Source organism: Lampetra fluviatilis, chromosome 17, assembly GCF_964198595.1.
Source record: "Lampetra fluviatilis chromosome 17, kcLamFluv1.1, whole genome shotgun sequence".
NCBI lineage: Eukaryota > Metazoa > Chordata > Hyperoartia > Petromyzontiformes > Petromyzontidae > Lampetra > Lampetra fluviatilis.
This window is the reverse complement of record NC_136291.1, coordinates 7,482,495-7,509,357: the sequence shown is the minus strand read 5'-3', so window position 1 is coordinate 7,509,357 and position 26,863 is coordinate 7,482,495. Positions and strand designations below refer to the sequence as shown.

Below are 26,863 nucleotides of genomic sequence, written 5' to 3'. Positions count from 1 at the left end.
GCAGTCCTATCATTTGTAACCAAGAGTACTTTATGCCATATTTTTGGGATAACCATAAAACGATTTTAGATGACTACATATCTGCAGACAACAAACTTCATTGTATATAAAAGGTCAGCAGTAAATGGATTTGTATGCATTCTTACCACTGCTGTAGCATGAGTATGTACTGATGAGAGATCGGGCATTGATGATTCTCAATCAATAAGCTCTCGATAAACTATCACAGCAAACATTTCTAAGGGCGTGCGCGTGGGATGGAGTGCAGAGAGAAAATGTCCTGCGTGTTTTGTCCCTTCAAGGTGATGAATGGCTGGTTTACATTCTGCCCGATCGTTTCTTCATTCAGAACTATGATTGACCCTCCACGGCAGTGAACCACGTCTTTTGAATACTCACAGTAACAGCAATCTTATATTACTTGCAATATGTTTAAACATGTATAAGTCATCATTATAATCGTTAGCCATGATCAACCCATTGCTGGACAAAGGCCTCCCAAAGTTGCCGCCTTTTCTCATAAACCTGTGATGTTAACACTCCAGCTATTACCTGCACATGAACTGATTTCATTGCTCCATCTCTCAGTGGACGTGCTGTGTGACGCGCTACATTCTTTGGCTGCAACACCGTTACAATTTTTGACCGTCATCCCTATCTCTAAGAGCTGTAAGTCCTGCCCGAGTCGACTTACTCTGCTTACCAGTTGGAGTTGTTTATTGAACCTGCATTTGTTCTACAATTCACGTGCTCTTCTTTCAATCGGTCAGTGTAATTACAATTCTGTTTCAATCCATGCTCCTTTGGGCACCTTTCCGTTTTTTGTTCTATATATTTATTTCATTCACAAGCACGTTTCTTCACCAGATTTCTTAGCGGGGTATAGAAAGAGTATATTAACATGCACCACTTGTTAGGCTTGTGCCAGTGAACTTTTTATTGATAATAATTGTTAGGGTATTTGGTTTTCATGTTCATATCTTTTTCACATCTCATTATGGTATGTTTGAATTATACTTTTTCACCTAGGTCCATACTCGAGGTTTTATCGTTGTTATGCCTGAATAAAAAAGCAATTCCCAAACCCAGAGCAAGAGCAGGGCACCCATCGCTGCACATGAGCAATAGTTGAGCCGTAGTGAGATGCTCTTTGCGTGGAATTGGACTGCGGGACAGTTGCTAGGACAATAGTTTTTCATTTGTAGTTTGTTTTACGAATTTAATATGATTTAAATTTTAACAGTTTGTTCATTTGTAGCTAAAGTTAAAGAATAAAAACACGGATGTGACCTTCAGATTATTAAAGTAAATAGAATTGGGGTGGTTCTTCTTTTTCTAAATGTTTTTTTTTATGATTGGGATTGTTTCTAATCGTTGAATAGAGCATAGCCTAAATCGAAGGGTGTTTATGAATTGCTACTGTGGTCCTAATTTTAAATAAGGACTGCGAGATTAAGAATACAGTTTACTCTTTAATCCAGGCAATTTAAAATAATTTTGCTTACAGTGTAACTTTCCATGTGTGGCTTCCAGTTAATGTGCATTACATTTAGAAAAAGCATTTATTTTGCATTCATGCGTCATGACTTATATTTATTATGTGCATAGGTGGATAACTTTGAATGAACGAAATGTAATGCGGTACACAATTTTTCAATTTGTATGAGTAACATCTAAATAAAATAAATTTTACCTGTGGAGTGTAAATACAATAGGGAATATAATTAATCAGGCAGAGTCTCTCATTATGCTTCTAAGCAGAGGAAAATTGGGAATTTTTTTAAAGAACAAATGTTGCAGACTCTTCCATCTAAGCACACACGTACCTTATATATTATTTTATATCACCACAAGAGAGTCATGCTGGCTTGTCTATTTAGATCCAAAGAGTATTCTATAATAATGTTTTGACCAATGGCTAAACCTAGCTATTCCAATCCTTACATATACTTTCATATATTTGTAATGACATGATGACACCTGCTGGCTGGGAAAGGGAAGCATGGGTGGTACGGGCACCGCTAAGACAACATCCAATCTGAAAGGGAGAGGTATCTGGGGCAAAGGTAATAGGCAGGGTTGGCCGATATGCTCCAAGAACCTGCTCGAAGGTTCCACGAGAGGGCGTGGCCGGAGGCGGCGCCTAGCCACGCCTGGGGAGATATCAGCGCGGGCGGACCGGGGCTCGGGGTTCGTGTGTGGATTCTTGGGTCCGGACTGCGTCACTGCTCTCTGCCATCTCTCTCCGTCGTCCGGCCACGTGGAAGATCTCCTGCGAGGTTTCCATCGCCATCCTCGTCACGCCGCCAGGCAGCGGCGTAGCCGAGTGAGGGCGGTGGGACCACCCCGAGTGATCAGCTGTGTGTAGCTAGTAGAGACGTTAATATCTAAGTGTTGTACTCAGAGTAAGACGGATAAGGTTGGCCTTTGTTATGCCCATGCGAGAAATAAAAGAAGAAGTAGCCGCTACACGACGTGTCGCGGATGTCGCTCATACATTTATATTGATTAATGTTCGTAGGATATATCGTTGACCACTTCAAATGGAATCGGTGGATGTGCTAGTGAGAAATTCAGCCCGTTGAAAAAAAACGTGAGAGCCATCGCCACATCGAGGGAAAGGAGCATCGGTGGCTGTGCTAGTGAGACATCCAGCCTGTCAATGCAAAGACATCCAACCTGGCAATGCAACTCAGAGAGTCGGAAAATAACAAGCTAACATTGGCAGGTAGGATGGAAATGTCATAGCCAGTTATGACTTCAACTGGTTAATAACGTCCTTCCAGTGATTGCTCAGTTTGTACCCATCTTCTCGGTTGAAATTGTGTCTGTGTTTATATATCTGGATGGCTTCATGAACGAATCTTTGTTGATAGCCAGTGGGCTTGCAAAGTACCATCGTCTTCAAGAAATCAATTTCTTGTGGAGCCAGCCGCATTAAAATAATGATCAGCCACGGTCGAGGTATTGGTCCTACCGTGTTTCAGATCTGCCTTATGTTCACGAACACAGTCCGAGACATGTTGCTTAGTTTCCCCAATGTAACTACTGCCGCAGACACAGCTTAGTTTGTAGACGCCGGGGTATTGCATGTCAGGGATCACATCCTTCACAGATGGGATCAGATCACGAATTTTATGTACTGTGTTAAATCGAACCTGGATCTTGTGTTTGTTCGTTATTTTGGAAATCTTTTTGGTAATCCCTGATATGTATGGCAAGGTGATGGTTTTGATTGGGTCCTCAGATGGTTCTTTCCCAACGGTTGGGGTGATAGCTTTACGGATTGTGTAGTCCGAATATCCATTCATCTTGAGGGCTTGGAGTACGTGCTCCAGTTCACTGGCTAGGTGGTGATGGTCGGAAATACAACGAGCTCTATGGTGTAGAGTTTTGATGAGGGAATTCTTCTGGGCTGGATGGTGGTGGGAGTCAGGTTTTAGGTAGGCATCCGTATGGGTGGCTTTCCTGTAGACAGAGTGTCCCATTGAGTCATCTGGTTTATTTTCGATTAAAACATCCAAGAATGGTAACTTGCTATCCTTTTCCACCTCCATGGTGAATTTGATGGCCGGGTGTATGGAATTTATGTGGTTGAAGAATTGGCCCAGCGCTTGTAGGCCATGTGGCCAGATGACGAACGTGTCATCTACGTACCTCTTCCACGAGGAAGGACGTAGGATGGATGCCTGGATGGCATTTGTCCCAAATTTCTCCGTGAAAATATTGGCTACAACTGGAGATAAGGGAGAACCATTGGGGTATCTTAAACTTGTTTGTAGAATATTTCATTCCAGGTGAAGTAAGTGTTGGTGCGGCAGTGTCTAACCAGGGCAGGTACATCAGCATTCAGTCCTTGTTGGACCAAATCTTCAATGATTGCAGTGGTGTCAGGCACATGAACTTTGGTTAACAAAGATATCACATCGAAACTGACTAGCAAGTCACCTAAAGATAGTGAGATGTCCTTAATTAGAGATACCAAGTGAGCTGAGTTAAGTACCGCTGAGTTGGTCTGGCCAGTGAATGGATGTAAGGTCTCAGACAGAAATCAGGCCAGTTTGTAGGTGGGTGAGTCAATGGTGGAGACGATAGGATGGAGTGGTGTACCTTCTTTATGGATTTTTTTGGTAAGCCATACAATCTGGGTGGTCTAGCAGCAGAAGGTTTTAGAGAGAGCCGCTTGGTTGGTTCGATTAAAGATGCCGAATCGGTGATGATCTTGTTGTTTTTCGTAACCAGGCTGTTGGTAGGATCTCTATTAATTTTGGTATAGCTGCCATCATTAAGTAGGTCCTGAATTTTGTTATTGTATGTGGTTTTGTCCATGATGACAGTGGCATTGCCCTTGTCGGCTGAGAGGATGACTATGTCATCTCTCTTTTTTAGTTGGGAAAGTTCAAAGTGCTCATCCTTGCTGATGTTGCTAATAGGTGTCTTAGCGTTTTTGAGGATTGCAGCTATTTCCGATCTCGCCATGTCTGCAGGAATGTGTCCCAAACCCTTAAGGGCTACGTCGACCTGGGCAATGATATCATCAACTGGGATGTGTTTAGGGGTGATTGCGAAATTCAACCCTTTAGCTAGAACCGATTTTAGGCTATCGGAAATTGGGCTGTTACTCTGATTGATCACAATCTTGTCACCATCTAACTTTTTAATGTGTTCATCTGGCTTCTTCTTGGACAGGAGGTTGAACTTGGAAATCAGGTTATCTTTGCATTTAGCTGACATTGAGGCGGTTGAAGAGGCTGTCATGTTATGTCCATGGCCCCAATTAGATGTAGACTTGTTTTCTGTCAATGTTAAGTGTGATGGTAAGAGAGTCTTGTCTAAATTGTCTAGTTCAAATCGGAGCAATCTTATTCTCTCTGAGATCAGGGTTAGGCCGGCCCTGAACAAGATCCGTTTAGCATTAGGAGAAGTGACAGCAGCAGATGTGAGTGTGAAAGCGATCGATCGGTATTACCTTACTGTCGCGGCATCTCTTCAGAAAAGTGAGCGGTAAAAGTGAGCTGGTAAATCGCTAACGGTTGAAACTGGCCATGTTTACCTAGCCTGCGGACCCATTGTATCTCTTGTCTGCTGCAGGTGCTGTCACTGCTGGATCTGCAGGCGGCTGTGTGCGAGCTGGTGGAGGCTTGTGCCATTCTCTCCCTCGGCACAGTGCTGGAGGGAAGTCTGCTGGGAGATCTTTTGCAGAACCTCCTTGCCGTCTTTTCCCAAACCAAGTCAAAGGTCTTGGGTTCGTATTCCCTATTTTTCACACCACTTTCTGAAACATTAACCACTATTACTAATTTAGTCATTTTGCTTCAGTGGTGCGGCTTATGCCTGTAATCCAAGATAGGTTCTGTTTGATTCTGCTGAGATAATATTTTAAGATTGATATAAGAGGCATGTTAATTCTTCCACGGGCAAAAATATTCCAAACTAAATCTTAAAAAAAACATTCCAGGCAGGCTCCTATTGATAAAGACTTGCGATTTTATAGGAGTTTCCTGGATAAACAAATAAACTGTTGTAAAAAACAAAACTAGTTTTTGTGCATGCGCCTTTCCATACAGAGGCTGCTTGGGTTACCCCATGGTAAGATAGTCTTTGGTTCTATGTAAAGTCTGTTGATAAATTCTGGCAATGAAGTGGTTTACTTGTACGGGCAGTCCTCGACTTACAAACGGGTTACGTTCCTGAGACCCGTTTCATAAGTCGATTTATTCGTATCTCTGAACTCGTATGTACAATGTTTAATTGTACATACAGTCATTATTATAAAATGTGTTTTGGTTCAACAAAAATACGTAAGCATTCTTAAACTCATAAATAAGAATAAATATTGTATATTTGCATGTAATAAGTAGAGTAAATAAAACATCAAATAAAGTAACATGAAAAAAATATCCGTTTTAGTTTAATTTACCTTGAGTGCTGATGCTGGCTTGCTTATCAGAAGGGGCATTTTTATAGGATGCTGGGACTCATTACATCTCGCGGAGTATCGCTCTGCCAAACAAAACAGTTCTGCGGTTCGGTTCGTGAGCATGACTGAACGTTTGCAATTCAGATGGTTAAAAACTACATCTTTTGGTGATTCGTTCATAAGTGTGGATGTTTTTACGTCGAACGTTCGTATTTCGGAGACTGCCTGTACTGCAGTGGTTATTGAGAATATTACATTCTGTTGTGTTCAGATTCATGATTACTACATCATGATTTATAAATATCCTGACAGTCTTACTGAAACTGCCGTATTTTAAATCTTTTAAAAATAAAACATATTGCCATATTTGCATCATTTAATACGGATGTTACTGTTTCCAACGTTCAAAAACAATTCAATGGGATGATGTTATGTGTCTTTGCATCAGAGGTCGCAAAAGGGTTTTGATTCCTTACCCGTACCCGTACCCGGCCGCACCAGGGTCGCAAACGGGTACCTGTACCCTACCCGATACCCGGCTACCCGTACCCGGCCGGGTATCGGGTAGGGTACGGGTATCAGGTACCTGATCGCGACCTCTGGGATGAAGCCATGTTGCAGGCGCCGGTGGGTTGATTCTAGGAACTTGAATTGTGAGAAGAGACAAGACGTTGGGAAATGAGTGACAAACGGTTACTCACCAATGACTCACGGCCTACCCGTACCCGGCCGCACCAGGGTCGCAAACGGGTACCCGTACCCGGCTGGGTACGGGTAGCCGAGTATCGGGTAGGGTACGGGTATCGGATACCTGATTGCGACCTCTGCTTTGCATTCTATGTTAAAATGCAAACAAGAAACTGTGTGATGTGACCACAAGCGGCCCCTGAGACACAGTATAGTATATGTAGCCACGATTGTGTTGTTTCTTTAAATTGCATAAACTGTGGTATTGTCATTTATGAAGTGAAATGCAAGCAGTGCAGCATTTTGTAGTAGAGAATAGCACTGCTTTGAGAGAGTTTATTAATGTCATGTTAAAATTTTCTGTCATTTAGTGAAGCTTTAAAATGGCCTCTAAATGTATTATATGCAGTAAATTGTGCTAGAGTATATAAACATGCAGTAAATAAATACACATAAAACATTTTTATTTGAACTCCAAAGGCTATCAAAATAATTACGTCAAAAAGATTTCTACATGATCTCCGTGTTAACAGGTATGCAAATATCCTGTAATTTCACAACATTTCAAACTGATAAAATGGTGGAGGGGGGGGGGTTTTCTCAGGAGGTATATTCTAATCGATAAACATATGTTTTGTTTGTTGTTGGTTGAAAGTGCCATTGGATAGGACCTGATTCTTATCTTCGCTGAATAGCAGAACATTAATATTTTCTAATCACTTTCCACCAGGACATAAGCTTCCTGCAGTGATAAGAATCATACCCATTAAAGCTCTCCCTTGGTGTCTTTAAATCACGTGTGCAATCTCCACTGACACGAGACCTGCTGAGGTTCGACAAACATGTGTGCGCATCCCATTAATACATGCGCCAAGAGGCATGTGTTGTGTTAGGCTTTTTTATGAGCTTTTTTTCCCCCCTTCTTCAGGATGAGATCTTTAACTGAAATCTTGCTGAGCTTGGAAACACTAAATTTCCTCTGGCATTCATTGCTAAGCGCATGTAAGGTAACCCCCACTATCTTGGACAAAATCCCACTGTGAGTCAATAAAAAATATCGCGTGGCCAAATTCCACTTACTTGAAGTAATTCTCCAATAAATTCCCGGTTGCTCTTTGGTGGCTTATGTCCCGTAATACCGCCAGCTAACTCACGGTTTTTCTGGGGTGTACCTCGTCGAGACATGTTGTATGTGCGAGACACAATGCATGAAGGTGATTGTCGGCGACGACGATGGTGTTGTTACAGATGTGGAGGTACAGCAGGCAGTGCACAGAGTATGGGAGAAGTCGCTTAGTCTGCAGTGTGTGCTGCTAAGGAAGGCTGGATCCACCATGCTGCCCCCGTTTGTCTCTGCTGCATGCCATCACTGGGGTGCTCTTGTCGGTGAGAAAAACAACACATTCCCCTATAAGTATATCTACATTTACTGTACACATTACCTTTCATACTCAGAGCCACTAGTTTTACACCATTGCTAACAGCAGCCTGGGCTGGACACCTTTGATAAAGAGCTGCACAGCTCAGCGGGTTCTGCCAGTTCAGATATAAATGTCTTTGTCGAAGTTAATGTACCTTGTCAAACTATTGAATATGCACCTCTTGTGATCGGAGAGGTGTTGAGTTGTTTTGTACAATGAATGGGGAACATAACGCTCTGCTTATAATCGAATAGCTTTCTTAAGTGGAGAGATATTGCCTGCATGAATGCGGAAAATATATTGTAACCGTTTGCCTCAAAACAATATTTTTGTAGGGTGAATGTACACCATGTGTAGACTGTGTGGTGCCATTTTAATGCTAAATAAGCAATGTAGCAGCCATATCTGTGTAGTAACGCTCACGACTCGTTCACACCGGAGTTGGAGGCACACTTGTTTATTTAACACCAACGTTGTGACATACACATTTGAGGGGGTATCGGCCCCCTCACCCGTCTATCTGAGGACACACCTCTCTAGCTAACCCTAGCCTGCCTCTGAGTCCTCCACTAATGGGCTAGGGGAGGCTATCTTGGCCCGACACTGGTCAGTCGGGCCCGGTACCCAGAGTCCAGACCAGCACTGGCTCTGGCTCTGGTACCACGCCACTGGCTCGAGCCTGCGCGGTCCTGATAAGGACGGCGTACCAGGGGGAGTCCAGGGCTCTATCTCAGACGTCTTCCGCCTCCTCTTCTTTAGCTAAACATCACTCCCGAGCCCTTCGATACAATCCCCTTTTATACCCAACCCCTCCCTGAGGGGTGGGGCCCCGGGGGATCATAACGACCGAATCGACCCCCCAGGGTGTCTGGCGCGGACGTCGCAGAGGGCACCTGCTTGTGCACACATGTAGCCCCGCCTACTGTGTTTGTTTACCATAGGCTGCCATGCATAACGGGCTCTCTCTCTAACACCCCTACATCACTCCCCCCCGCATAGCATGCAGCCGTCCCGGCTGCCAACATACAAAAATTTGACAATAAAGGTGCCTTCACCCCCTGACCGCGCGTGTGCCTCACTATTTTTGAACAATAACAGGAACCAGAACAAGAACGCAACAACAAGATGAGAAACAACCCGACGCACCCCCCCGAATAAATACGAATTCCGTAAAAAAACAGCTTATATACAACCAGCAGGGAACCCACCCCGCACACACAACAAACGGTGAACCCAGCATATGTACATCCGAGGAGCGGGAAACACACCATCCACACAACACCCAATAAACACAACAGCTATGTACACATTTTCCGGCCTCACAACAGTTTGCGCATTTTAGCGCGCGTCCTTGCAGCGGGCCCCTCACACGGGGTAACCCCGCGTGGCGGACAATCAGGTGGCGACTGTCCGCCTTGAGGTGAGCATTCCTCTGACTCCGCGTGACCCTCGGCATCCGCAGGAGGGGTGATCGGGCGTGAGCCCGTCACTCCTGATGCTCCTGAAGGTGGCACAGCCGGCAAGGCATTAGGTGAGAGCGACGGAGACGGACCCAGCAAGTCGGCCGGCCCCCCACATGTTTGGCCACGCGCGTGTGAAGTGGGGTTGTGAACCGCAGCGAAGGGTTTTAATCTGGAGGGGTGCACGAACCATCGCCGCTTCCCCCACTTGATGCGCACGCACTGCGGACGTAACACCTCCACCACTTCCACAGGGCCCCGCCACGGCCGCACAAGTTTAGAGGAGGTTGCCAGTGGCACCTGGGGGCAGTGCAACCATGCCTTGTCCCCCGGCTTCCACTGCAGCATGTGCGCTCGACTCAATCTGAGGCGCTCATTTGCCTTCTGACGGAGGTCAGAGTTTTGCATTGCAGCATCCCGTGCCTCGGTCAATTTGTCCAGATTAAATTTAACGTGGTCAGCCAGATTAGTTTTTCCCTGCGGCACGGGGATCCGCAACTGGGCACGAACAGGCGGGTCTGGTTCTCGGCCGTACATAAGGTAAAAGGGAGAAAACCCCGTAGCCGCATGGGGTGCCATCCGGTACGCCGCCAAGACCCCCTGAATTTGTAGGTCCCAATCCGTTTGCGAGTCCGAAACTTGTTGTGATAACATGGACGAGATGGTGCGATGCAAACGTTCGACCATCCCGTCAGTTTGTGGGTGATATGGGGAGGTCCGAATTTTCTTTGTGCCCAGGAGATCGCAGACTTGTCTGAGTAGTTTACCGGAAAAATTTCTGCCCTGGTCGGTCAGCAGCCTCTCCGGAGCACCTTTGTCCAGGACATAACCCTGAACAAAGGCCTCCACGATGGCTGCTGCCGACTGGTTGGCCAAAGGCCAGGCCATAGGCCAGCGTGTAAAATACTCGACACCCGTCAACAAATATCTATTCCCTCTGGGGGTGGCGGGGAATGGTCCCAAAATGTCCAGAGCGACCAGCTCGTTTATCCTGGACACTTTGATCGATTGCAAGGGCGGGTTAGACTCCCGTGCCGGCGGTTTGCGTTGTGCACATTGAGGGCACGATCCCAACAAATCCCCCACATCCCTCGTCATGCCAGGCCAGTAAAAATCAAGTTGCAGCAAGGCGAGAGTCTTTTGGGTCCCCAGGTGTAGGAGGCGCTCATGAGCGGCCCATACCACCCTACCCCGCAACCCAGTAGGGACAACCAGCCGATGTCGACGTGACTTCCCGTCCCAATGCATTAGCAGACCTTGGCACATTTCCCATGCGTCGGAACCACCACTTTTTCCCCCCGCCGCACCGCCAACGCGACGTCGCCACCCGAGGAGGGAGACATCCTCCATCTGGAGGCGCCCCCATTCAATGACGGGCAACCCCAACAGGGAATCTTTGCCCTGCTGTTCGATCGAATTAGGAACCATTGCATCGTCGTCGTTGGCGGCCGCCAAGACAGGTACCGATGTGTCCCCTGGAGGCCTGCAACGTCCAGACCCCAGGAGGCATGCACACTCGGAGGTGGTTGGCAAGCGTGACAGAGCGTCCGCGTTGGTGTGGCGAACGCCCTTACGGTATGTGGTTTGGAAATCGTAATCCTGGAGGACCTCCAACCATCGGGACAATTGTCCCGATGGCTGTTGAACCCTCAGGGCGTACTGCAGTGCCGCATGATCTGTGCGGACGGTGAAATGCCGACCGTACAGATATGGGCGATACTGTTGGACGAAATGGACAATTGCCAACAGTTCCCTACGGGTGACACAATACCGTTGCTCCGCTGGAGACAACACCCGACTGCCGTACGCAACCACATGTTCCACGCCGTCAACCACCTGGGAGAGCACGCCCCCAATACCCGTGTTGCTCGCATCGGTGTCGAGCAAGAACGGTTTTGAAAAATCAGGGTAAATCAGGGGAGGAGCGTTTACCAAAGCATCCCGAAGGGAGCAAAAAGCAGCCTCCTCCTCCTGACCCCAGCAAAACCGAACCCCTTTAGATGTTAAAGCATGTAGGGGTTTGGCGATAGTCGCAAAATTAGCGACGAAGCGTCTATAATACGACGCAAACCCAATAAAACTCCTAACCTCTCCCACTGAGGTGGGAGTCGGCCAGGAGCTTACACACTGCGTTTTGGCGGGATCGGTAGAAATACCTGAGCGCCCCACGATGTGCCCCAAATAACGCACCGACTCGCGTAACAAATGGCATTTTTGGGGCTTAAATTTCAAATTAGCAGCCCGCATCTTTAGGAAAACCGCCCGCAACCTCTGGAGATGTTCCTCAAAAGTTTTGCCAAAGACAATGACGTCATCCAAATAAATCAGGCACGACTCCCATTGCAATCCAGCCAAAACCAATTCCATCAACCGCTGGAAAGTTGCCGGCGCTGAGTGTAAGCCCATCGGCAACCGGTTGAATTGAAACAGGCCGTGCGGAGTACGAAAAGCAGTTTTAGGCTTTGAATCATCGTCCAGAGGAAGCTGCCAGAATCCCGAAAGTAAGTCCAATGTGGAGAAGAATCGCGCTCCCGCCAAGGCGTCAAGCGATTCGTCCATCCGTGGGAGCGGGTATGCGTCGGCAACCGTAATTTTATTAAGGCGCCGAAAGTCAACGCAAAACCGCAACGAACCGTCCTGCTTCTTAACCAGGACGATCGGCGCTCCCCAAGGGCTGTTGGAGGGAGAAATTATGTCGGCGGCTAGCATGTCATCAACAGCCGATTTGACATGGTCCTTTTCGGCGGGACTCAACCGAAAAGGATTTTGGCGTATTGGCGCGCTGTCACCCGTATCAATATGGTGACGCAGCAGATGAGTGCAGCCCAAATCGTATTTATCCCGACTGAAAACGTCGGAAAATTCCCTCAGTAGTGTCTTAAGACGTTGGCGCTCTAAATTTGACAGGTCCGTCGATCCCGCGCAAAGCGCCTCGAGCCACCCTTCATCGCTGTCTGAATGTGGTCGCGGTGCAGGGGCAGCGCCGACATGACTCGCGACGGGTTCCTCACAGGGCACCGGCGTTGCGTGAGCAAGCACGGTCCCCTGTGGGACCACCACCGTCTGCGAGCCCACATTGAGGACCGCGATGAAGGGTTCTCCATCCCCTCTCACTATGGTCTGGGCCGGGAGTAAATTAGGTCCACTGACCCCGGCCCTAGACGGTCCCAGCAAAACCCCTTGAGCCCCAATGCCCTTAGCGAAGGGCCGCCGAAGTCTCAAAGGAATTAACATTTGCGCCCCCGGAGGAACGCGCACCGTTCTATCTACGAACGCCGGCACCGTCGCGAACGCCGTCCGGCTCGTAGCGGGGGATGGCAAAAACGCCATGCGTCGGCCCGATGGGAGCTCAATGCATCCCTGGTCGATTAATATCCTAATCGGCATTTTGGCCAGGAAATCCGTCCCCAGCAGGCACGGAACCGCCAGCGAGGAGGAAACAAAAATCGGCCCAGATAATTTAATATCCCCGACACAAATTTGGGCTCGAATTTGTCCGATGATGCCAAGTGAACCCCCGTTAGCAGCAAAGAATGGCACATTAACAGGCATCAAAGGACGGCTCTGGGCAGGGAGAATGTTATAAATCAACTCCGAAATAATGGTCGCCGATGCTCCTGTATCGACCAGGATGCGCACCTCGACCCCATCGATGTGACCCACAACGGCCGACGACCCCGATGACGCGGCTACAACCCGATGGGCCAACACGGACCACTGGCTGGGTTCAATGTGAGTACCCAGAGCGGTGCGTGTTGGTGCCATGGTACGCGATATTTGCCCCCCCTTCGCTGCGGTGTTCGAGTGTGTGACGGGCGTGTGCGTGGGCCAACCATGAGGGGTGCCGCGACTCGCCGGATTATGATGGTGGAGCTTGTGACGAGGGCCGGCGTCCCGTTGAGGTGTCGTTCCGCGCTGCCGAGGAGAGCGGCACCCCGAGGCGACGTGGCCCCGGATGCCGCAGTTATAACAGCGTGGAAGCGCTGGTGGCGACGATGGACGTTGTAGACGGCTTGAACCGGCCCGGTCCTCCCGCGCTCCCGCTCCGTGCTGCCGTCGATGGTTGATGGCGCAAACCTCTTCCGCCGGGAGGGTGGCCGCAGCGACGGCGCGCCCGCTCGCCGCCTTGCTGGCCTTCCGTCGTTGAGAGGACAGGTTTGCGTGGAGGAGACGGGCCGCTTGGAGGGAGCACATCTCTGCATCGTCCTGTGCGACAATGACGATGTCTAAGTCGTCCGCCAGCAAAAGTATCTTCTCTGTCACCATGGCGTCGACACCCTCGTCATCCATTCGTGGAAAGGCCTCCTTCGCCAGCGCCAGGAGGCTTGTGCGGTACGCCAGGGGCGACTCCTTCGTCCCCCGCTGACGATCGTAAAAGAGTTGGCGACAGTCCGATGGTGGACCATATACCGCCGACAGCACCTGCATCGCCTTCCGCAGCGTGGAGCGCCTCTCCTTCGAAGCCGATGTTAGAGTGGCGAGGGCGTCGCTGTCGAGAAGTGCTGGCAGCGCGCGGAGAGCCTCGGCGTCTGTCCACTGTGCCATCTCCTGGTGAGCGAGGAAGCGCCGCTGGAAGCCGCCCCAGTCGCCATCCTCGCCCACAAATTCCTTGAGTGGAGGTAGCCGCTGATGTAAGGCAGCGGCTGCAGAGGAAGAACGCACTCCCTCGTCCGCCTCACTCAACTCAGCGTCGGCACGAACCAGCGATGGCATCGCCGGTCGCACCCGTGGTGACGCGGCAGGCACTGTACTCCCGCCGTTGGACGCGATGCTTAGAGCGGCCACGCCCTCAACAGCAGCTGCGGCGATGGCGGGAGTTTCAAAATGTTGCTCCGTTGAAATGGCGGGAAGGCGCTGTGGTCGTTGGCTGCTGTCGCCTCGTGGCGGTCCCGCAGCCCCCAGCCGCGTGATGTTGTCGAGCATGGCGGCTGCGGCGTACAGCAGCTCGGCCAGCTTCGCGTGCGCCTGCCTCAGCCCCTCCGTCGACGGCTCCCCTTCCTCCAGCTGCTGTGGCGTGGATGCACCCAGCCCCGGCTGCTCGATGGCATCTTCAGCCATCTCGGGCCCTCCGACTGCAGCGGTGTCCTCCGCCCCTGGTACTCCGACTCGAGTCGTCCGGCGTGTATCCATGTTCGTACTTTGTTTCACTTCTGACGCCAGATGTAGTAACGCTCACGACTCGTTCACACCGGAGTTGGAGGCACACTTGTTTATTTAACACCAACGTTGTGACATACACATTTGAGGGGGTATCGGCCCCCTCACCCGTCTATCTGAGGACACACCTCTCTAGCTAACCCTAGCCTGCCTCTGAGTCCTCCACTAATGGGCTAGGGGAGGCTATCTTGGCCCGACACTGGTCAGTCGGGCCCGGTACCCAGAGTCCAGACCAGCACTGGCTCTGGCTCTGGTACCACGCCACTGGCTCGAGCCTGCGCGGTCCTGATAAGGACGGCGTACCAGGGGGAGTCCAGGGCTCTATCTCAGACGTCTTCCGCCTCCTCTTCTTTAGCTAAACATCACTCCCGAGCCCTTCGATACAATCCCCTTTTATACCCAACCCCTCCCTGAGGGGTGGGGCCCCGGGGGATCATAACGACCGAATCGACCCCCCAGGGTGTCTGGCGCGGACGTCGCAGAGGGCACCTGCTTGTGCACACATGTAGCCCCGCCTACTGTGTTTGTTTACCATAGGCTGCCATGCATAACGGGCTCTCTCTCTAACACCCCTACATCTGTTTGCAAAATATTTTCATACAATTTTCAATTGTTCAATGTTGTGCAACACGCTTAAGTTGCACATCATTTTGAATAACATTTGTAGTTATACTGATTAAAGAAGCACTTTTGCCTTTTTCAAATGCAACATAAACATTTGTACTTTAAATCCAAACCGCTAGCTGGAATCCCAAGATTTGTTTCTTCCTTGGACATGGATTCTCTCCATTGAGCAATGAGTACATGGTATTTTGCGTTGGTAAAGCACGAGTACCCCCACTTTTTCAAAAACTATTTCAGGGAAAAGCAGCTCGTATTACTCTTGAAAACATAGAACTGGCCATCTGAAGCACAGATATTTAGGAAATTTACCATATAACACGTCATTTCCATGCTTTGTTAACATTTATGTGAATGTTCTGTAAATGTGCTTTCCTTTATATGTTAGGATGCTTGAAGACGTGCCTCAAAATGTCTTTATCCAACCGCTCTCTGCATGTGGCCACCATGCAATTCCTGGCCATGCTGTTGGCAGAGGAAAGCAAAAGAAAGCTGAGTTTGAAATCACCAGAGAATGATGGCGATGAGGATGGTGGACTAGCACCTGAAGCAGAGGACGCCCACCCTCACAAACTCTGCCTTCAGAAAGCGGACGGGTCAACGAATGGCAAACCGATTTCCCTTGATACCGGTGGCGTAAGTCGGAAGACAAGATCGGTACGAGTAGAGCGGTCAAGAGAATCTCGTACTCGTGTTGGAGAAGGCGAGCGGAGAGTTCGGTCATCGGCGCGCATGGGAGCAGCGTCTGGTGATCCAGCCACGCTGATGTGGTTGCTCGATAGAGATAGCTCGTTGGAAGCACCACTCGCTGGGAGCCAGCTCTGCAAGATCATCTTGCAGGTGAAATAATAATCGGTTCATATGACAATGATTATTTACAATGATTGTCAAAGTTGCAGCAGTTGTCACTTAGATTTGTGGTTGTCTGCTGCACCCGGTGTTATGCATGTACAGCCCTTTGTCAGTTCGCTACTGGAGGAGGGTCACTGCCGGATGAGCAGATTAGTTGACGATACTTCACACCGGCGAAGTGTCACCACACAGGTTGTCGAAGGTAGGGAGCATAGATGTGGGGACGTAGTGTACAGTACAACAACAAATATTTTCCACACATACCCTCTGCCAGGGCACAATGTAACTCACAGCCTATAACAACTGTTATGCATGGTGGTCGCCTATCCAAGGACTGTCAAGACTCAACCTTGCTTACCGTCTGAGGTCTGATGAGATGCGGCACATTACCGGTGATTCGGTAATGCACTTCGTCATTTACTACCATACTTTAAGTTTTTTTAACAATATACAGCATCTTTAGTATACATATTATACTCTGTGTTTATACCTTGTATATGTTTGGTTTATAAAGACACCAGCAACACTACTTAATGTTGTTAAGGCTTGGCACGCACCTTTAACACAGCCTCACACTGGTCACACAGCTGTCCATACTCTAAAGCAAACTTTAGCATCTGCATTTAAGTAATGTCTAGTTTTTGATTTACACATTCCTGCAGAGGGAGCTGGTAGGAACGTTGGGTTGCTCGGTCAATTGGCAGGGTCAATGGCGGCGTGGTGCATTCCGTAAATATGGCCGACTGTGAGGGCGGGCACAAGCCGGCGTGAGTAGGTTAAACGTTAAGTTTTATAAGGGCACCACGGGGTGACCAGCCCCACCCTCCCCACCCAGCCCCTCCCCACTCTCCCCACCCAGCCCCTCCCCACCCTCCCCTCCCCACCCATCCCCTCCCTGCACGACGGACGGACGGACACAATCCCCTGTGGGCTGGTGTAACCAGGAGGTTCCTACCAGTATAAATTACATAACCCACAGTTGCCAATAAGTATCATCATCTATATTGTGACTATTGTGTTATGGATCATAATGAGATTGTTATGTTGGTACACAATATATTGTTTTTCTTTTAAAAAATACGTGAAAATAATTTCACCACACGAATCAGAGTGCATATGCATTTTTCTTTGGTTCTTTCGGTATAGTCGCGTAGATAGAAAAATAATAATACTCAGCCATGCGAGTTGTATTCCCAGTCATGGCTAACATCAATGGCAAACGGTATCTGAGCTGGTCCTGGACCCCTCTTCACCTGCCCGCACTAACGAGTGTGGTGAAGTATGATCACACAATCCCCATGACCGGACAAAGCTTGAAACTGCCTTCACGAAAAATATTTAACTATTTTTCTACTTTTTTTCCGTATGAAAGCGTGTATGTACAACATCAGTTTAAAGGTTTTTTCGGTAAAGTCACGTAGGTAAAAAATTCTAATTAATAAAAGTAAAATAAAAATAAAATAAAAATCACGACGTTTCGGAGGCAACACAAGCTTCCGTCTTCAGGTGGAACAGTCACAGCACGATAGCTGTATCAAGTGAGAAACTACAAATTTGTATGCGTGCATGTTGTTTCGACTAAATCACTTTTTTTGCATTTGTATGATTCTATGGTCCACCGTTGTGACCAGTGCTTTGAGTGCAGGTCTACTGATGATCTACTTGGAGTGCATGCCACGTCTGCTCTCTGTTGTCTCCTCGCTGTCAGCGCATCAGCCAAGAATTATGCCCTTCAAGGTACAAAAAAACAATACAGACTGCTTTTGTGAAAATTACAATGCACTACATTTATAAGAAGGCATTGAGGCGTGCACATGGCACGATTGGTATAATTTGGGTATAACTAAATTTTTAACATGATGGCGTTTTGAAATGCTAGATGAAACATAGAAAGACAAATGGTTATTTATTTGCGTACAGTTTATTAACGGTGTACAACTTGCCAAATAAGTTATCGACTCTGGGCAGCTGTAAATTGTTGCTTGCAATGCCCCCCGTTGGGCTATGTGCCGCGCTAACCGCAGCGGGCCTGATTGAGGGCTGTGTGGAGCAAGCCAAGCAGGCTCACAGCAAGCTCGAGTTGGACTCACTGGAGCAAGCAAAACCAGCCCCGAGGAAGAAGGTCAGTACTCTGCCCAGTGCCGCTTAAATAAAGAATTGTCCCGTAAGCTGAACGCTCTTATGCAAGGCATATATGCCCGGAATCAAATGTCCTTCACAGTTTAACATGATCCTTTTCGAATGCCACTTGACACCTCTAAGTTGATTTTGTCAGCAGGTCAGAGCATGAAGCTATAAATGCTGTGTTGGCTGCATTGTACATTTAATGTGTATATGATCAGTGTTTTATTGTTTAATAACGACTACACATCTCTAATTAATTAATAGTTTGAACACCTTCAAGCATTCTCATTTTGTTAATCACACTGAATTTAAAGGCATCTTTTCAATCATGCTTTACATGAACAAGATAACTACAATTATAATTACATCCTTGTAAAATCTAAATCACCCATTTGTGAGAAGCACGTTTGCAAGCATACAAATTAGTAGTTTCGTTTGGACTACAGATGTGCATTAAAGAAATAATTATTTCCACAATTGGTACATTCTGTTCCAATCCTATATTACGAGGAAAAACCAGAATGCATGCCTCCCGGTGGCACCAATTTAAAACGTGGTTACCTAATTGAGGCGGGTCGCAGTGGGGGACATGAACAGATTTGAATGTTAAGTAGCTCTTTAGGCAATTCTGCCTTCGTACATAATCACACTTTTTGATGTTGTTCAACACATTGGATGTTTTGCTCTGGGCTGTGCAGGAGGACCGACTGCTGAGAGAACTGAGGACTCTTCTGGAAGTTTTGAGGAACTGTCTCTATGAGAGCGAGGATTGCAAGGTAGCTTGCTTGCCCCAAGGGTTAACTGCATGTTAATTGCATGTGCAGTTACCTATTCATCGCATGGAAATTGACAGCAAGTTTGCTACATCACAGCCACAAATGCATCGGATGCATTTTAAAACAAATGTGATTGAGATATCTGTTGAGGGTTATGCCTTGTTATGAAAGGCTGTTGTGCAAGGTTATGTTGCTCATGAAAAAAATCTGTAATTGACATGTAAAGTGCAACGCTAAAGGTGACTAATATTATAAATCCACGGAATATATAGAAAGGCATTTTTTTTGCAAATGTAGTACAATCTGGATTACATTACAGTGTGTTCTTTAGCTTAAGTATAATTTGGTTAAGGCAATATGAGCCTGCTATGTTTCTGATATCACAGTGAAGTTTGCGAACAGGTTTATACATTTAAGAGAATATGTTCAAATTCCATTTTCTGGAATATCAGCAGCAGCTTTTAATGTTTGAAAAACCCTTGGCACACATCCCACTAAATAAACCTACTTCGGTTATTGTTTCAGCTCGTGGACCTAAGACAATGTGATTTTACTAAATAGCTTGGGTAGCCTTTGGAAGAAGAAGTACTTCTCAGTTAATTAAATGTGTGCTCACAGGGAAGATTGGCCCCTTACGTGTCTGCTTTTAGCTATACCTATCAACAACAAGGCAACTCCTATGACTAATTGGGAAGGGGACGCAAGCGTAGGATTGATCACCCTGTCGCTGGCCGCCTTTGGGGAGGGTGTATAGTGTGAAAGGCCAAAACACCCTAGGAACCAAAGGTTCACTACTGACGATGCGCTCCCCAAATTTCACCAGGCTCACTGTTCATGAACTCTTGGAAGTGCTTGCACAAAGGATAGTAACATCTCATCCTGTGTTCTTGGAATCAGGCAAGTGGTCAAGTATATTTTCTAAACAGGCTAATGAACGGTAACAGCTTTACAATAGTGTGAACTCCCCCCAAAAAACAGCGGCACCATTAAGCGTTGCTTGCTAGGGACATTGCCACAAGCACACAGGTGAGCAGGTGCAGGAAATGTCAATCGGTGCATTGCTCAAATACGAAATGCACTATTATGGGTAGTAAATGGGCCAGATCAGAAATTGGTACCACTAGAAGTGTCAAGCAAGTATTTATTGAGACCAGTTTCTGTATATGTCTATGTGATAACACGCAGTCATGTATGGTTATTGCATCTCAGATGGTACCAACGAGTAAAATATTTGGTGTAGGCAATATACTAGGATCTACAATGTACATTGGTTGCGATACGTTGAGTGTCCGTGCGTTCACTCGCTGACCATGTTGAGGTTCTCTGTAAATATTTGTTTACAATACATCGATCAAGCTGTCATATAATGTCATCACGATTCCTTCTGCCAATCCTAGCCTGCTGGGTGCAGATTATGCAAGTCTGGTTATGCCTCTGGTTCTGGTAAAGTCTTTTGTAATTGAACATTTGATTGTGTTTTATGTTTTTTCACAGCTCTGCTTGTGTTCCTGGTCTAGCCACCAGCTTTTAAAAAAATATTTATTTTTACTACAGTAATTGCAATATCTAAAGGATGAAAGCGTTTTACAAAATGCATTTTGGTTTGATCTATACTTTCAACAATTGCTTCTGCTGTGAAGGTTTTTTTTTACAATTCAAAGAAGATAAAGTTTATTCTTTGGGCAAAACAATGGCCTTAGGTCAAATATTTTATGAATGAGGCATTATTACATTCTATTTCTATATAAGTAACTAGCAGAAGTACCCGGCGTTGCCCGGGTGAAAAATATATTTCTTAATAACCTTACATATATACACAGATGGGCTGCTACCCCTGCCCCCCTCCCCCAGCCACGATCTCCTCGGCCGCTGTGCAGTAATATCTACGGCCTATAGTGGTAGCATCTAGCAAATGTATAGTAGTAATCACTGCACGCATCGGGGTGGGATGGAAATCACGCAGTGAAGAATTTACCTGAGCGTTTAGTGTATTTTTAAAGCATTTTTAACGCAAAATAAAATGTTCTCCTCACTACCAACTATTATTCTTTTATCAACGTGACACTTTTTTACTGATTGGCCGTGTCGGGTGGTGGAGGGTTACAACACATTAATAAATAAGGCGATCTAAACCCAATAACGTTGTTTATGAATAATGGTCGCGAAAGCCTACGTGTTACAAATTGACTCACTTTACTTAATAACCAGGCTACAGTCTACATTATAGACTGCCAGTACACCAACCCAGCTTAATAACCAGGCTACAGTATACATTATAGACTGGCAGTACGCTCACCCAGCTTAATGACTATTTGTACAGTCAACATTTAAAGAATCGATTCTTGGCGCGTCGGGTTTAAAAGTAATTACACAGTTGTTTTTTCATTGGTATGTAATGTTTGAAAGTTTTCAGAAGATTTTAAATGTATTTTCCCCCCGGGCAACGCTGGGTATATCGAGTTTATACCACAAAGTCGTCGCTTGACACGGGTGGGGTGTCGAGGCCTAGTACCGTGCAGAGCCTCCGGCCTCGCCTAAATTGCCCACTCGGCTGAGGCTGGGTACTGGGGCCGTTACCCCCCCCCCCCCGCGCTACAATAATACTGTCTAATCGCTATAATTTTATTATCTACCGACCCTATAATAGTAATTGCACACATTGGGATGGGGGGGAGTGAAGAGGACGTGAAACTATGATGAATTTACCTCAGAGTCGCGTGTTAATGCGTGCGCATATTTTTAACGGGAATTAAAAATGGCGTCCACCCCGCAGCGAATGCGTCGCTACCCGTTGCCAGGGGCAACCGCCGTGGAAAACCAAACGGACCAATTGTGTCTCGCAAATCCCTCACATTTCGTCCAATGAAACTGCGTATGGTCCGGCGACACACAGACAGACACACACACAGACAGACAGACAGATTTGCGATTTTATATATATAGATGGCAGTCATGTAATTATTTACATGAGAAAATACTGTTGATGCAAAACTATTTTGTAACGTAATATTAACAACGTATATTGAGTATTTTACTTAATGTACAATTGTGTACTCCAACCTGCTGTCATCTGCCTAAATGTAATATATTTTGATGATTGTCTATCATCAGTACACGCCCTACCTTTATATACTCAAAGGTGTGTTTTCCAGTTGTGTTATGCAACTTTTGTTTTTCACATTTCTCTTCAGCTCGCTGTGCTGCCTTGTTTATTAAGTTTCGCTCTCATTTCCTTTTTTAGGTTATTTCCATTAGTTGTTATAATGAATGTAATTTGGTTAATATATTCTCAACTTTTATTCCTTTGTTTCTCAATTCAATATCCACCAGACACCACCATTTAATGTTGCTTTGAATAACTTTGGACAAAGAATGTCTCCTTCTCTGACTCATTTTTACGTTTTTTTGTTAATTCATTCAATCTCATTTGAGCTGTTCCAGGTTTTAGTTGCTTTTTATTGTAAATATCATGTAGTCCTTGGTTTGTGACGGTTTGGATGACTGCATCACTCTCCACTGAGTGAAATACATTTTATTTGTTTACAGAGGCTAGGCAAAATGTTGATCGATATTAATTTGTCTTTTCCAGTATCTGATTGATAGTGTGTTTGTGGTCAATGCTAGAGAAAAAATGGCCTGCGGATCGTTTGAACGTCTACTGATAACACTACTCAAACACACATTTAATACTTTCCTCATTTCTAGAAGAACGTACATTTTTAGCAAGTTCAATAGAATGCCATATAATCGAGTTGTGACGAAACATAGTAACTTACACGTGATGCGGAATTATTGTGCGACTTATTGCGCTAAAACATTTTAGTGCGATTGAAGTCACAATGGTTAGTTTTTACCACGACAGCCGACACGATTCATTGTCTGACTTCACTTGGGCCTTCAGGTTGCGGCGTCGGATGAGCGTCTGGCCGCCGTGCTCCTGGCCCTCTGGCCCTACCTCCTCACAGACGACTCCACTCTGTTGGCTGCCCTCCACCTTCTCTGCGTCTTTACAACCAGTTGTCGCGCAGGTACGAACCTCCGTGTTAGCGCGACGTATCGATTTGTGAGTTGGTGCCAGATTCTCGTGTGAGTTCACAACAAAATGGTGATACAAGCTGGATCTGTAAATTGGTCTGAATATGGTGGAATTTCAAGATACTCTGTTGGTGCGTATGAATCGGATTGCACGAGGTATTGATTTGTTAAAATTTGTATGTGACATACGGTAGGCTGAATACAACATCTTAATAGGGCGAGTGGTCGAGATGTGGATTTGAAAATAATTTCGGAGAACAATCAAAGATTTTTTGCAAAAGCCTGACATTTACGAGAGAACTTCAATTATGGGAGATGGAGGGATAGGTGTAGGGGCTTAATGTACAAGGGATATCCCAAGGATAATGCTTTTTATTGTTCTAAAATTAGTATGGTATCTTCATGCAGTGTTACATCATTTTGGGGACTTTGAAGGAATTTAAATTCCATATATGGCAAATTCATTTGAATGGTAGAAGTCCTCAGACAGTCCTCAGACAGTGCCAGACTATACATGAGCCTAAGTACATCACGGACCATTGCACAGTTCAGGTAGAATGTGCTTGCCTCATCCATCAAATTTTCATCTGTTTGATCCTTGGAATGATGTTGCCTGCCTGGGCAACATTTTGAAAGTGACATTGCTTACAGGATGCTTTTTTTAATGGTTAAGTGACAGCCCAATACTTTCACAATCTGTAATATCTGCTTTGGTTCCTTGTTAGCACAAGTGCACAGTAAAAGATTCAGGATATGTTGAAAAGTAGCAAATATGTATGACCTTTCCATGGTAAAATTCAAAATCACTGAATACAATTATAGTGAAGAAAAAAGTAGGAATACTTTTTGGATCATCCTTTATACCATTTTTATTACCTCTAGTTGCATAGATGAAGGTGGTATTAGTTATTATCATTTGCAAGTAATTATTATCTTTGGAATGGTAGACTACTGCATAGAAGCAATTGCTTACCTTACTGCATTAAATGTCCCTCCAAAATTTCCAGCCTTTGGAATCTACTGTTCTCAAACTAACTTGGTGGCATATGCTCTAACCACCAGCTATTCAGCTTCCCAAAATGGAGAAAATAACCAATCTCGGCTCTTTCAGTAACAATAACTTGAATTAATTCACTGATTCAGTTACATTATAGGACAAGGTGAGTTCATGGTTCCTTTGCCTGAGGCTGTTTTGTAATGCCAAGCTTTGAAATAGGGTTGTGTATCCTTATAATTGGCTACATGTCAGCAGCTATTCCACTTGCACATACACGCATAGGCTTATTGCCTCTTGCAATATGGTTTAGTGCGTTCATAGTCAAACAATTAAAGCCACATTCATTTACAATTACACACTCTCAATTGTAGTAGAACACAAAGCACTTCTCATAGAGGAGTGAACTCCTTTGGCACGTTTCTGTGATTTTATTATTTGTTTCATCGAGAAGGTAAAGAACAGATGTCCCATTTGCCAATGTATGTTCAAGATTTCACATTTCAAGATTAAACCACAGTGTCCCACAGTCAATTGAAAGACTTGCAAAAAGCACTGCAATGTATCCCCCCCTACTTAATAGAGTGCTGTTCAAATGATTGCATCGCTGCCTTGCAGAGTGTTTAGCTAATAGAGTGCACTATACAAATATATTGAATTTTTTTCACACTATGCAAATTTGCTTAGAGCATACATTGCCTGGTAATTTGATGGTCAAAGGTTTGTTTCAGTTTTTTCATGAAAATTCTTTAGTTTTTGTAGTGTAAGTCTAAAACATGTTTTTGCTATTGTCAACATAACAATGGGCAGAATAGGAAGTTTTTGTGAAAGTTGTGTTTTATATATGAGTATTATTTTTGATATTCCAGTAAGTAATAAATCGTATCCTTTATATAGAATACTCATTTTTATTCTAAATTTGCAAAGTGATCCTGATATTAAGTCAGCGCAAAAATATGATGCACATACCACCTGTTATTTTTTATGTGGTAACTATAAACATTTATTTTACTCCATTGCATAATTCGTATGTGAAGATTGCAAAAAAATGAGCCAAACATTGTTATGGGACCCCAAAGTAATGCTAATGATGATGGCTTAGTGTGACTTGGTGTAATATACTCCATTATTTTTTATTGCCCCTATTATATGAACACATTGTTGTTATTCTCACATTGTACATGAGCATTCTAATATTCCTTTGAAAGTTCTTACAATGCATATCATCTAGTTTGCATACAATAAAACCAGATTGTATCTTCATAGTATCTCAGTTCAAACCGCATACACACAAATCACGACGGATGCAGACACTTAATGCGCAATTGGAACATTGCAAAAATCTCCAGTGTGCAACTGCGGTCACCCAGAACAGAACCATGGAGTGTTTAACGACTCCATGCACTATTCACAACTACAAAGGAAGCATCACAGCGATACACTCCGCTCATCCGATTAGCACGGTTGGCTATGTACGGGGAAAAAGAAGTTCAACATACATACATACATGCATACATACGTCACTACTCCTGATTCAATGATCTGGCTCAACCATCTTAACGTGATATTGTCGTTGTTTTGCTCTTCATCAACATCAGCCATACGAAGAAGAAGTTCTGCCGAATGAAGATCTCCCCAGGCCAATTCTTATCCACACCGTCCCGTGATGTCACAATTCATTTTCATGATATTTTACTGTATTATGTTGTGTCTCCTGCCTATACCAGCGTGTCTGTCCTGCTGCATTGGAGGCACTGGCACCTGTGCTACCGCAGGGGGTGGCTCCTCCTTGGTGCATGCGGTGATTCGCTTGTGCTCTGTGCGTGCGGGAGACTCCTCTGCCGTCGAGCGTCACGCCTTCACGTTGCTGTCCAACCTCCTGCTCTCGCACGAGGGCAAGGGGGTCCTGCAAAAGGTGTGAGGGTGTTTTAGTTGAATAAATGTGTTTAAAGTCGACTTTGTAATCGGTTAGTGATGACATGGTCGAATTTGGTTGGCAGCCTCTGGATATTGTAAATTCAAAGGTCGATCTCCTGGCACGGTAGTTGGAACAACGGGGCAGGTTTTTTCAATCCCTCCGGCCTCTGTCCACCCAGTTGTATAAATAAGTACAACACAGTTGATCGGCAAGTTATGTGTAGTGAGGTAAAGAGTGGGTACTGTTACCTCTTCGAAGATGCCTGGACAGGGTGGAAAGGAAGCTCACTGCACTCTTGAGGGGGCCTCAAGAGTACTCCAAGTGGAGGCTTTTCCGCCAGCAGTGTCATGAACAAGAAATTTCAGTGCTGCGTCTTTATTGTAGTAAGATTTGTGCTCAATTGTAACAGTTCTCAAACTCCAGTGCTTCTGTCTCCTCAGATTCTTCATTTAATATTTAACCAAACAATGTAATTGCACAATCAATATTATATGTTATTGAAGCTTTCGTGACTGCAGAAATTACTGTACTCATTGGTTTTTTCGGTAAAGTCACGTTATGTAGAAATAAAATTTAATTCAAGTAAATAAAATTTTATTAAAATTTTTATTTAATTTTATTGTAATTTTGTTTAAATTTTAATTTCATTTAGTTAAATTGTATTTTATTTCTACAAACGTGACTTTACCGAAAAAACAAATGAGTACAATATTATATGTTCTCATTGAATTGGGGTGCATCAGTAAAAATGAAAACATCCTTGCACTTGGTTTAGGCGATATATTTAAGGACTGAAGTCTGTAACTGCTGCTTTAATTATTTTTTTTATATTGAGCTTTTATTACTTTAATTCCAGGTTATGTTCATTTTTACATTAGGCGTAGTCAGTGAATGTAAA

The 26,863-nt window shown here is 45.4% G+C and overlaps 1 protein-coding gene across 3 annotated transcripts in view; it reads left to right on the top strand.

Annotated features, from left to right (window-relative positions):
- The window catches only part of RTTN (rotatin), a 72,521-nt gene that overhangs the window by 42,139 nt on the left and 3,519 nt on the right, over positions 1 to 26,863 (top strand). For all 3 annotated transcript variants that reach the window (XM_078864104.1, XM_078864103.1, XM_078864105.1), the window contains 8 exons: positions 5,092 to 5,245; positions 7,856 to 7,993; positions 15,655 to 16,106; positions 17,750 to 17,855; positions 18,143 to 18,240; positions 18,941 to 19,018; positions 22,920 to 23,046; positions 25,775 to 25,962. In XM_078864104.1, the coding sequence (XP_078720230.1) occupies positions 5,092 to 5,245; positions 7,856 to 7,993; positions 15,655 to 16,106; positions 17,750 to 17,855; positions 18,143 to 18,240; positions 18,941 to 19,018; positions 22,920 to 23,046; positions 25,775 to 25,962 (1,341 nt within the window). The remainder of the gene's footprint in view (positions 1 to 5,091; positions 5,246 to 7,855; positions 7,994 to 15,654; positions 16,107 to 17,749; positions 17,856 to 18,142; positions 18,241 to 18,940; positions 19,019 to 22,919; positions 23,047 to 25,774; positions 25,963 to 26,863) is intronic.